General features: G+C 32.8%; 1 protein-coding gene across 1 annotated transcript; it reads left to right on the plus strand.

Moving 5' to 3' along the window:
• Positions 1-1,806: 1,806 nt before the first annotated feature.
• Positions 1,807-8,088, plus strand: LOC131860331 (uncharacterized). The gene is made up of 4 exons (XM_059214733.1): positions 1,807-2,045; positions 2,187-2,458; positions 7,739-7,905; positions 8,023-8,088. Exons 1-4 carry the CDS (start codon positions 1,807-1,809, stop codon positions 8,086-8,088), a joined length of 744 nt encoding a protein of 247 aa, XP_059070716.1.
• The last annotated feature ends 5,185 nt before the right edge of the window (positions 8,089-13,273 follow it).

Raw genomic sequence — 13,273 nt, forward strand, 5'->3', positions numbered from 1 at the left:
TCCCACTAATAAAATAAAAAGTATCGATGAAACTTCAAAATCGATAAGATTTGAGAACAACTCACTGAGGGAGGAAGTTTTTCCGAAAGAATAATACTGATTCACAGATATCATTATAAAGGGAAGTATATTATTTTATTTTATTTTATTTGATATGACAATATTTTTAGGGTAAATTATTATCTTATGTCAATGAATGTTATATTTGCACATTATTTTCTTAAAAATAAAGAATTTACTTTGGTTTTATTGAATTATTTTAAACAAGTACTTATATAAAGATTATTGACTTCCAAACTAAAAGCTAAGGTGGAATATGTTTAATTTTCAAATCAAGGAATTTTCTTAGGAATTTTATCAAGGTGGAGAATAAAAGACACTTGATTTAAGTATAATTTAGGATTCTCATTTGTAATTATTTATTAAACCAAAGGGTCTATCTTGTGGAATGTAACTGTCTGTAGCTTTCTCTTCTGTGAATGAAAGGGTGGGTCCTTTCATATATGCCTTTTGATTGATATATTTAAAGGGAGTTATTCTTATATGTAAAAGGGGGAGGAGAGTCATAAAAACAAGATACTATTGTAAGGATTGAATATCATTTTGTATTAGAGAAGTTTATAGGAAGAAGAAGTATCATTTTGTGCAAGCAATTTGTAACGGAGTATCTGCAAGTGCAGCTTATGTATGCAATTATTTCCTAAAGATTAATATACAAGGTTCATTGCTTCTTTTTCCAAATATTGTGTACACTTTTGTGTTGATGATTATATTTGTCCTCTTGATAAATCTGTTTATAGATTCTATATGATGTGAATCACATGCCATTGAATTAAGTGAAAGATTGAGTTATTATTGCTCGTGTAATGCGTACTAAACCTTCATAGTTGATGAGAAATTGTCTCTTGAGTTGATAAGATATTTTGTCCAGAAAGTGTCATATATATCCTTGGATAGAGGCACTGGTCTGTTATTGATCTTTTAAGGTTTTGATCTATATGCATTTAAGGTCCTTGATAGAGAAACATTCTTCCCAAATCCTATATGAACTGATCTATGCAGATTTCATTTAAGTCCTGAAAGAAATCTCATTTTTAATATACATTCACAATCATTTCTTTTCAAACAATTCAGTTAAAGCACATAATAAAGCATAGTTGCAGAACAATAATTTGCCAGTTGTGTAAACTTGCTAAAAGGTTTAAATCCACTATAAATTACCTCTTTTCTACTTGAGAGGAAGAGGCACACCCACCTATGTTTAGTGGAGCCTTAAGTGTAGAGGGACTTGGTCTTTGACCATCCCTGTTCGTTGGCCAAGGCTGATTGGACTACTTGAGGATTTGGCAAGTCTTTTGATTTTCCAATCTTTGATTTTGGGAACCAACAGATTGGCAACTTTGTTGGGGAGTTGTCATACATAGTTTGACATTCACCTAGAATCTCTAGTTTTTTTTCATTGTATATTTTATAAGTTTTGTTTTTCCCATCTGAGTCAAAATAGATTGGCAGCTCTGCTAGGGAGTTATCATACAAAGTTTTCAAAATCTTTGGTAGTTTATTTCAGACTCTACTAGAGGGAGTATCCTAGAGGATCAGTTAAGTTGGTAATATTTCCTCTTAGGAGGTTGCGACTCTACAATTCAATACATGAACAATAGTTGGTATTTTGAGAAAATAAGAGAAACCCATAGATATTTATTAATAAAATTGATGCAGGGGAGAAGGTCTTTGCATAAAGAGTAGGATAATCTTTTTGAGTTGAGTCCTAAGAAAAGATATAAAGAAAAGAAATCAACAAAAAGTATGGCATCCTGGGGCTATAAAAAGTTTCCTAGCAAAGAGGATTGTTCTTCATCTGGTGATAAGTCTGAAAATCTGGAGGAAAATCCATTTTATGCCTTAAATGCAGAAGATAATAATGGTTTCTGTGATGAAATCTTGACTGAGGAGGACAAGCAACTACATGAAATCATACTTAAAATGGTAGTCTTGAATGAAGATGGATCCAAAACGGCAAAACCCTTAGGAGACAACCAAATTGGGTATTGCAAAAACTAGGGATACAAAGGGATAGAAAATAGTGAGGGAGGTAGGCCATAGATACCTAAATATAGTCCCCCTCATATGAGAAGAATAGAGAAGCCTTTTATTACCTTTGATAACTCGTTATTAAATGGAAGCAGAAGATGGAGGGACATGCATAGGGATCAAAGTGAAGAAAGGAATAGAAACAACCAAGATAATGAAGGAAGAAATGGAAATGCGGAAAACAATGGAAATAATGGAAATAATGATGACAATTATGGAAATGGTAATGGTGGAGGTAGAAACAACAATAATGGAAATGGAGATAATCATGGAAATAACGACAATAATAATGGTGGTGGAAACAATGGGAACAATGGTAATTATGGCAGAAATGGTGGATTCAGTAGAGGAAATATTAACAATCGAGGTAACAGATGGCCTATGCTCATTGAAAGATATAGGAAATTTGATTTCACTGGTATTGTTGGTTATCCAAATCAGATCACTAATGATTTAACATCAACAATCCCCAAATTCTCAGGAAATGGAACTGATTTAGTGGAACAACATGTAGTTAATGTAAAAAATATCATTGAAGAATTTGAGTTTCCTCATGAGGATGTATTCATGAAGTTGTTTGTTCAATATTTGACATAAGATGCAAGAGAATGGTATAGGAACCTTCCTAATAGATGTATCAGTAGTTGGGATGAGTTTGTAACATTGTTCTTGCAAGAATTTGGAGATCACAATGATCCTTCATTTTCATCTCATGAATTAACAAGTATAAAGGAAAATTAGAATGAATCAGTTGATGAGTTTAATAAAAGATTTAATAAAGTATTAAATAGAATACCCAGAGATGTCAGACCTGTTGATTCATTTCTGATTTTTTATCTTATTTGAGTGCTTTTGATAGCGAAACACATTATGAGATTTTATCTCATAGACTTGATACTCTACAACAAGCATTCAAGATTGTTGCTACCATTAAGAAAAATAGGAAGGTTGTTGGTAAAATTGCTAAAAGAGATGATCCAAAGTTATACAATCCTAGGGATCCCAAGAAAGATGACCATACTCAAATCATGGACATGCTTAAGGACACAAAAGGTAAACAAAATCTTAATGAAAAACCACCATACAAAAATAATAAGCAAATGAATTTCAATAGGCCCAGACTCCATGATATGCCTTATAACACCAATTGGAAGGATGAGAAGCCAGTAAAACCAAATCTAAGTAAAGAAACTCCAGATCCACTAAAGAGAGCAAATAACTTTGTGGGAGATTTCTCATGGTGTAAGGTGTACAATCTTCCCCATAATGAAGATCAATACATGATTTCATAGGGCCTGATGGAGGATTGGAATCAAGAAGAGGAATATGAGCCTATAGTTAATGTTTTGTCATTAGATCCTATGTGGGGTAGAGATGAGGATTCATCTGAGGAAGAGCAACATTCAAATATGCAAAGGATGAGAAACCATCAATAGTATAGCATACAATAGGTTTTTTCTGATGATGATGAAGATATCCCTACCTTGAGAAAATTATTTCAAGTGGAATCAGTGCATTCTTTGATAAACTTGACTGAAGAGAAGAAGAGAGAATTCATAGTGGCTGTTGTTGCGTAGGCCAAGAGTAATTACCAGCTGAGAAACAAAATAGTGAATCTTGAATAGGGGAGGCCTGCAGGAATATTCGCAAAAGTCTCAAAACAAAATGTGAACAAGGAGGCAAATGACAAGAAAGGAAAAGAAGCTCCAAGTGAACCAGCAAAGCAGATTGATGCCCCAAAGTTGGTCAAGCCTATGGAGAAAAAACAAACCAATAAGCCCCTTTCAAATTGTGGAACTTTTATGTCTCAAGCATTGTCTGAGGTAAAAATTTCTATGACTTTGCTTGAAGTGATGAAATTTCCACATTACAAGAATGAGACTCTGAAAATCATATCAAATGTTGGTGATGCCAATAAAGAAAATCCAAAATCAAAAGAAGATCCTCCTGTCATATATCTAGGCATGTCCATTACCAAAAACTTCGCACAAGTGGATCCTTTTTATTTAACACTGCTTATAAATAATAAGATGGTAAGAAACTGCATGATAGACTCAGGAGCAATAGTAAATATTATACCAGACGATGTCATGAAAGAGTTGGGAATAAAGGTAGATAACTCATATGGAAAATGTTATGCAATGGATAATAGGTTAGTCCTAGTGGTCAGGATCATGAAGGATATTGAGTTCATGTTTCTATCTTGTCCAGACACTACCTATAAAATAGATGTAACAGTCATCCAAGTGCCTGCGAACTATAGAATTCTGCTATCCAAACAGTGGTCAAACTTGGTAGGTGGATATGTGCAATTACATCTATCATATGCTACTGTCTCAATCAAAGGAGCAGAGGTAAGAATCAACAAAGAACCAAGATCTCCCTACCTCATAGAGGAAGTGGATCTGGATCAAGTAACTTTCTTTTGCCATTCTGATATGGACAACTTTCAGGTAAGTATTTCTAAACCTTTAGAAATTGAAAAAATTGCAGAGGTTGTTAAACACAATGAAAGTTTCAATTGGAAATTGTATTTTGATGGTGCTTGGAATAAGAATGGAAATGGAGCAGGAGTTGTGTTTATATTACCTAATGGAGAATATTTTAAATACTCTTTCTCATTGGATTTTGAATGTACTAATAATATTGTTGAGTATGAAACTCTCTTATTAGGAATTAAATTAGCAAATAGGCATGGCATTAAGTTACTAACAGTTTATGGTGATTAAGAATTAGTTGTTTCACAAGTTAGAGGCAAATTTGCTACAAAAAATACAAAATTAAGAAGTTATAGTAATGAGGTTTGGGATTATATTGAACTTTTTGATGCTTTTTCCATTAATTGGACTGAGAGGTCCAATCATATTTTGGCAAAATTTTTGGCTAACCTGGCAATTAAACATAATGATATCCCTTTTGATGATATTACACAAGTTGAAATTTAAACTTGACCATCTGTTCCTAATAATGTTTAGAGTTGGCAAGTGTTTGATGATGATAGGGATCTGCTAAGATTTCTCTTTTATGAAGATCATTATGCAAACCAGTAGATTGAATGGAATGGATTTGTAGAAGACAAGGATGGCACATAAACAGTACTTGGGCAGGCGGTGTTGCAACTGAAGACAAATAAAATCCCAAAGGGATTGGTAGAGCTGGAAATAATATTTGATGATAAAGACATGGCTAGTTTTAGACCTAGTTTAGGATGGTGTGAAGGTGTTGAAAAAATAAACTTGGCAAGTGAGAGAAATCCAAGAGAAGTGTATATTGGAAAAATGCTCACACCAAAGATCAGGGCAGTATTGATTAGTCTGCTGAGAAAACATAGACATGTCTTTGCTTGGTCATATGATGACCTTAAAGCATACAGAGAAGACCTTTTCCAGCATGAGGTACTATTAAAACCGGATGCTAAACCCTTTAGGAAAAAATAAAGGCCTATAAACCCTACCTTGGCTCTTAAGGTGAAGGAGTTAATGAAAATGATAAATGCAAGGATTATTGAGCCTATAAGGCACTCAACATGGGTGTCAAACTTAGTACTAGTATGAAAGAAAAATGGTGATATTAGGTTATGTGTAGATTTCCGAAATCTAAATGTTTCATCTTTGAAGGATAACTATGCTTGCCTAACATGGAAGCTCTACTGTAGAAGGTTACAAGAAATGAATTGTTGCCTATGATGGATGGGTTTTTAGGCTATAACCAAGTTAAGGTCAAGGAGTCAGAGAAATACAATAAAACCTTTACTACACCATGGGAAACTTATGTGTATGCAAGGATGCCTTTTGGGTTAAGAAATGAAGGAGCTACATTCTAGAGGGCTATGGATGTAGCCTTTGAAGGGTTAACTGGTCATATTTTAGCAATGTACCAAGGTGATCTGACTACTTATTCTAAAAATGTGGAAGATCATTGGAACGACTTAGAATTTGTTTTTATTAGAGCATCAGAATATGGCATATTTTTGAATCCTAAAAAATGTCATTTTGGGGTTACTCAAGGAAATTAGTTAGGTCATATTGTTTCAAAAGATGGTGTGAGAATCGATACAGAAAGGATTGCTTCTATTGATAAAATTCAAATTCAAAAAATAGTTAAAGCAATTCAATCTTTTTTCGGTCAAATTAACTTTGTAATAAGATTTGTTTCAAACTTCTCTGTAGTGATAAAGCCTATTGCTAAAATGTTGAAAAGGGGTGCTGAAATAATATGTACTAATGAAGCTCTTGAAGCTTTTCTAAATATCAAAAGAGCCATCAAGGAAGCCCTTGTATTAAAATCACCCAATTTCTCTAAACCCTTCCAAGTGTTTTCATTTGCTTCATTCCACACCGTTGTTGCTGTCATGTTACAAAAGAATGACGAGGGCCATGAACAGCCAGTGGCATTTTTTAGCAAAACCTTACAAGCATCTGAATTGAACTATGATTTGAACAAAAACATGCTTATGCTCTTGTGAAAGCTATAAAATCTTTCAGACTCTATTTGGTTGGTGCCACTGTCATTGTATATGTGCCAAATGCTATTGTTAAAGACATATTCAGACAATCAAAAACTACTTGAAGGAGATGTAGATGGATAAATCAGATCCAAGAATTCAATATTGATCTACAAATCACAAAGTTGGTAAGGGGTCAGGGTTTGGCAAAGTTAATGGTAGAATCCAATTTTGAAGAAGCACAGGTAAATCAAGTAAAGTTGGAAGATGTACAAATTAGCATTAAGAGATGTCCTTGGTATACAAATATTGTATATTACTTAAAATACATGAAATATCCAGATAGTTTAAATGATAGTCAGAAGAGAACTTTAAAGCTTCAAACACCTAATTATGTGTTACTTAATGGAGATTTATATTGGAAAAATAGAGATGGTGTTCTCTTATTGTGTCTAGATGAGTGCCAAGCATCTGTTGTTTTAAAATATTTACATGAAGGCATATGTGGAGGTCATTATTCAGCCAAAACCATTGCTCATAAAATTTTGAATGCTAGTTATTATTGGCCTCAAATTTTAGGAGATAGTCATGCTTATATCAGAAAATGTGAAGCATGTCAAAAGTTCTCAGGAAAACTTAAGTATAATGGAGTCATTCCTCTCAGACCCATGCATACAAAGGAACCATTCCAGATGTGGGGTATTGACTTCATAGAAGAGGTAGAAAACAAATCTAGTGGTGGGCATAAATGGATTTTGGTGGCTACTGATTATTTTACTAAGTGGATTGAATCCATTCCCACAAGACAAACTACCAACAAAGTTGTGATAAAGTTCCTTTTGGAAAACATTCTAACTAGATTTGGGGTATCCCGAAAGATTGTGGTAGACAATGGAATGTGTTTTAGATCCAATGAGTTCTCTGATTTCCGTGAAAATTATGGCATCACTTTGTCCTATTCATCACCTTACCATCCCCAAGGAAATGGGCAAGCAAAATCTAGCAATAAAAACTTGTTGAAGATTATCAAAAGGATGTTGGGTGATAATAAAAGAGCTTGGGATTCGAAATTGATATTAGTAGTATGGGTTGATAGAGTGACAGTTAAGAAGTCCACAGGATTTGCTCCATATGAGCTTGTATATGTCAAAGAAGCAAGATTACCCTTGAGTAATTTGCTCCCAATTTCTAAATTTGTTACAGAAGAGTTTTCAGAAGAAGTGAACTTTATGGGGGACAAATTGATGGCATTGGCTGAGTTGGATGAATGTAGAAAAGAGGCTCAAGAAAGAAACATTCAGATGCAACAGATGGTTAAGGCTTTACATGATAAAAGGGCTTGTGACAAAACTTTTGAGGAGGGAGAATGGGTACGCAAACGGAATACCAAAGACCAAGACAAAGGAAAACATGGAAAATTTGATGCACTCTTGTTAGGACCTTATATCAACTTTTAAGAGGGTGGAAAAAACTCATATTACTTGCAGGGTACTGATGGCAAATTGCTGGAATTTCCAGTCCATGTTCAATACCTCAAGCATTTCTTCTCTTAATGATCAGGGAGTATTTCTTGTATTATAGCAATAGATTTTTTCTCTTGTTTTCTATTATATATTTTCAATTTTCATTTTGGTCTGCTTATCCAGAGATATCTGAGATCTTGCTATGCTCACATGGAGCATACGTCCCTAGAAAGAGCCACTATTGGAACCCTAAAATTTTCAAATTTAAGAGTTCTAGATTCATGCCAAAAAGAAGATTTCTATGTTCATTCATGTGTAACATCTATAATAAAGTGGGTTCATTCAATTCTAACTTTCAGAGACTAGGTTTGATGCATCCATCAAGAGGTCAGCTCAAGGTATGTATATATTTCACAAATTCCAGAATCAAGCCAGGTATACCTTTTCAAACCATAATTTTTTTTCATCTCAATACTATCAGGTCAAATTAATTATTCCTTTGTATTTCATGTATATCTGAGGACCTTCGTTTAAAATTTTGGATTCATATGAGTTTATTTGATATGTTTTCTAAAGGAAAATGTAAATACAACTTATCTGAATTTATAATATGCAATTCTAAATTTAGATCTTTCCAGTCAGATATTAGTGAATTATTTTGCAGGACCATTATTGAAGAAAATGGAGCTGTCCAAAAGAGGGAAAGCCTTTATCCCACATTGTTTGTGGGATAGGCTCTTTTAATGTTTAAGTCTAAAGCGACTCACATGATAACTGTCGAAAGTCAAATGGCTTTTGGCATGAAGAAGGATTAACCCAATGGACCCCATGCATGCAGACACACATCTCGAGGCAACCAAAGTTTTACGACAGAATGGCGAGGATGGAGGCTAAAGATCGAGCAAGTCAGGTAGATCTGATGGTCGAGTGAATGATCCAATGGTGGTCATTATACCGCAAAGGGAAAGTGCAGGACAAATACCTGTCGCAGATCAGTGACAAAGCACATGTAGAAAAGGCGAGTTAATGATTGAGTAGGTTGAAGGTGGATCAATGGTCGTCGCTATACTACAAAATGAAGATGCTCGCTAGTTACCCATCACGACTTGGCGACAAGGCGAGCCCAGGTCAAATTGTAGGTCAAGATGGTAGGTCTTTCATATTGAATTGAATATTCCTCTGAATTCTTCATGTCACAGCATATCATGATGATAGTTTCTAATCCTCCATGATTTGATTTTCTATTTTTCCCAAAGCGACCTTGTTTGCAATTTATTTTAAATTCTCATGTAAAATGTAATATTAATTCAAGTAGTCATTTTCATATGTTAATATTTCTTACTTGAATTAATTTTATAATAATATAGTTTATTCTTTCAAATATTTATTATACAAGGATGCTCTATGCAGAATCCCAAGTATCAAGGAATTTATTTAATTTCTTGGCTAATGTAAAGTTTATTGAGTATGATGTTTGCAGGTTATTATTCAGCCAGAATATTATTATTTTGCAAGAGGAAAATATAAGTTCATTTTGAAAGATAAAATATTCAGGATCGAGATTCAATTTTGAATTTGATAAATAATACTTTTATGGAATATACGTTTAAATCATTTTAAATAAATGTTTTGAATAAAAGACATATTTATATGGGACTTATAAAGTTCTAAACACTTTATACATGGCGGGTTGGCAAAGGATGAAACTCATCGAGAGATCATTGTAATAAAAAATAAGTCTCCCCGATCTCCGATAAAGTTATAACAAAGCACTCAGGTGATTAATCAATTCGTTCTAGAATGCACGATGGCTAAAACTAAATTCACATTTTTATAGTTCGGGCCATTTTTTGAAGCTGAAAATGAATGATTAATGATGTTTTTAATCTTAAAATGATTTATCGGATCATATATCTCACCTTGTGGGCATTTTTATAATATTTTTATTGTTTTTAAAGTGTTGGCGAGCTTTCTAAAAGCTCAGATTTGCAAGTGATGACCTGCATATTCTAATTCAGTGAAGGAAACTAAAAGAGGCATGTTTTACCCAATAAAAATAGAGATCCAACTCTACCCTTCAATACTCAAATTCATGAGATAATATTAATGAATTTGACTGTGATACTATAAGTCAATTACGGGCAACAGAATGGGTGTTTGTTTATAATAGTCAGGATCCCATGAAATGAAAACTGATATATCAGAAGCTATAATAGATGTTCTTTGTTCTTCTAATGGTAAATGAGGATCAATTTTATTTTTTGGAAATACCACATGGCGATATTCAAACATGCCTGGAAATGGAAAAGCTTGCAAATATGATTGCATTTGTAGTTTTAGTTGATGGTTGTGGAATTGTGCACAATAGATATCTTGTAGGAAGCCAATGCTCATCTATGCTCAGAGATCTGCATTTTCCCAGCACTATTGGCTTGATCACTGACTCACCAATGGATAAAAGGAAGAAATAGGATGCTAAAAAAAAAGAGAATACTTTTCAAGTCTTAGAAATAAATTTCTGGAAGACTGTAAAATTCTACTGGTAGATACAGAGGAAGTATTCTTAGACCTTGGTTATATTTTTGATTTCCTCTGAATAAATACAAGGGAATATACTTTGTCATTTTAAATCTTGAAAATCATTAGAATATTGTCATTATATGTTTTTTTACCCTTTAAAGTTCATTGAATCATTTTATATTAGGGTAAATATTATTTATTTTTCTAAATCAAAATATGAATATTATAAAGAATATTTTGTAAAAGGGGATGATGCATTTTTTTTTTACACAAATGAAAGAGATGAATAGTATTTATTGAAAATCCATTGCAATAAGGAATTCCTTTCATATGTATATATTTTCCCTAATCTAATAAATTGGAAATTTTACATTAGGGTAAATAGTTTTAATGTTTCAAAGATCAAAGCATGATTATTATTATTTTGGAGAAAATGTATTTTTACCATAAGTAAAGTGATGAAAAATATTTATTTATTAAAGTGATCCTTCCATATGCATTTTATTTGCCCTAGGTTTATAAATTGAATATATTTATTAGGGTATATTATTTATATAATGTACTTAATGGTTTGATTGGTATTTGCAAGGGTATGTTCATGTGATAAAATATTTCCAACCTAATTCAAGATCCCTAAAAGGTGAAGAGGTATTATAAGTTTTTCCATGGATATCATTTTTGCATAGGGAAGTATATGCTTCTATTTGCCATATAAAATCGTTTACCTTAGGTTATGAAAAAACTATCATTAGGGTAAATTATTTTATATGAATAAATATTAACAATTATTTAATACTTTGATTTAAGAGAATTATACTAAATAAGTATTTTTCATAAAGGAGAAGGATTATTACCTAATCAAAGGTGGTATGTAGTTAATGTTTAAAATCAAGGTATTTGATTAATTTGTTTTATGTGTAGGAGATATTGAGGAGATGATGAATATTTGCCAATAAATGTTATCAAAGTAGAGGATAAAGGATATATTATTAAAGCATTATTTAGTATGGTATTTTAGGGTTTTCCTTAAATTATATCTGTAAACCAAAGGGTGTGTCCTTTGAAAAACAATTGTTTGTAACTCCCTCCTGTGTATCAAAGGGTGTTTCCTATAATATGTGCCTATGGATTCACATACTTATAGGGAGCCATTTTTGTATGTAATGGGAGAGCAATCAGGAGAACAATATATGGCTGTAAGGAATAAATGTCATTTTGTATTAGAGAAGTCTATAGGAAGAAGAAGTATCATTTTGTGCAAGCAATCTGTAATGGAGTATCTACAAGTTCAGCTTATGTATGCGATTATTTCTTGAAGATTAATATACAAGGTTCGCTGTTTCTTTTTCCAAATATTGTGTACACTTTTGTGTTGATGATTATCTTTGTCCTATTGATAAATTTGTTTATAGATTTGCTATAATGTGAATCACATGTCATTGCATTAAGTGAAATATTAAGTTCTTATTGTTTGTGTAACACATATTGAACCTTCATAGTTGATGAGAAATTGTCTCTTGAGTTGATAAGATATTTTGTCCATAAAGTATCATATATATCCCTAGATAGAGGCACTGGTTTGTTATTGATCTTTTAAGGTTTTGATCTGTATCCATTCAAGGTCCTTGATAGAGAAGCATTCTTCCCAAATCCTATATTAACTGATCTATGCAGATTTCATTTAAGTCCTGAAAGCAATCTCATTTTCAATATACATTCACAATCATTTCTTTTCAAAGCATTCAGATAAATCACATAATAAAGCATAGTTGCAGAACAATAATTTTCCAGTTGTGTAAACTTGCTAAAAGGTTTAAATCCACTATAAATAACCTCTTTTGTGCTTGAGAGGAAGAGGCACACCCACCTAGGTTCAGTGGAGCCTTAAGTGCAGAGGGATTTGGTTTTTGACCATCCCTGTTCGTTGGCCAAGGCCGACTGGACTACTTGAGGATTTGGCAAGTCTTTTGGTTTACCAATCTATGATTTTGGGAACAAACCTATTGATAATAATATCTTCAATAATGACTAATCTAGTGGTATATTATTCCTTATCAATATCTTCCACTGATTCTGACAATTTACATTTTGGTTTTGTGCATTATAGTAGGTAATAGTCAACCACCTTCTACATTGTTAGGATCTGTAAGCACAACAAAAATATCACCTGTACATGGAAAAATACAAACAATTAAATTACAAATTATATGGTGGAATGTAAAATTAATTCACATTGAATTAAGATTTAAACAAAGTACATGAAAAAGCATAAGTATATTAAAATAAAATGCAAGTGTACCTATCACAACTAAATTAGAAACACGTTCATAATGAGCAGAATATATAGGATCATGAATATCTGCAATGTCACTATATTCAAAAGGAGGCACTATGACAAATTGTTTCATCTTCCATTCTGAAACAAATCCATCGCTAATGTTCTGACATTGTTGAATATTTGCATTGTTTTCAATGCAATCAACACAAAAACATGATTTTTATCTAACCTGAATCAGAAGAGGTTTGCTATGTCCTGTAGTCATCACTTGATGCAAACTTATAATGCCATTAATTGTTTGGCAATTATGATCGATCAATATAGTTAACTTCCCAAAAGTGGCATTTTTTGTATGTTGTGTCATGTGCACCAAAATGATTTTTGTACCATTCTACTATCTCACTTGAATTTTGTATGTTGTTACCCCCAAGTTTATATTGGCGAAGTGCATGCTTTACACAAGCTCCTGCTCCATCA

This window comes from Cryptomeria japonica, chromosome 11 (genome assembly GCF_030272615.1).
Source record: "Cryptomeria japonica chromosome 11, Sugi_1.0, whole genome shotgun sequence".
Lineage (NCBI taxonomy): Eukaryota > Viridiplantae > Streptophyta > Pinopsida > Cupressales > Cupressaceae > Cryptomeria > Cryptomeria japonica.

Coding starts and splice junctions, on each gene's coding strand:
- LOC131860331 (XM_059214733.1), top strand. CDS start 1,807: ATGGCATCCTGGGGCTATAAAAAGTTTCCTAGCAAAGAGGATTGTTCT. Junction 2,459..7,738: donor AGGAAATATTAACAATCGAG/GTAACAGATGGC, acceptor AATTTGTTACAG/AAGAGTTTTCAGAAGAAGTG. Junction 7,906..8,022: donor CTTTTGAGGAGGGAGAATGG/GTACGCAAACGG, acceptor TATTACTTGCAG/GGTACTGATGGCAAATTGCT.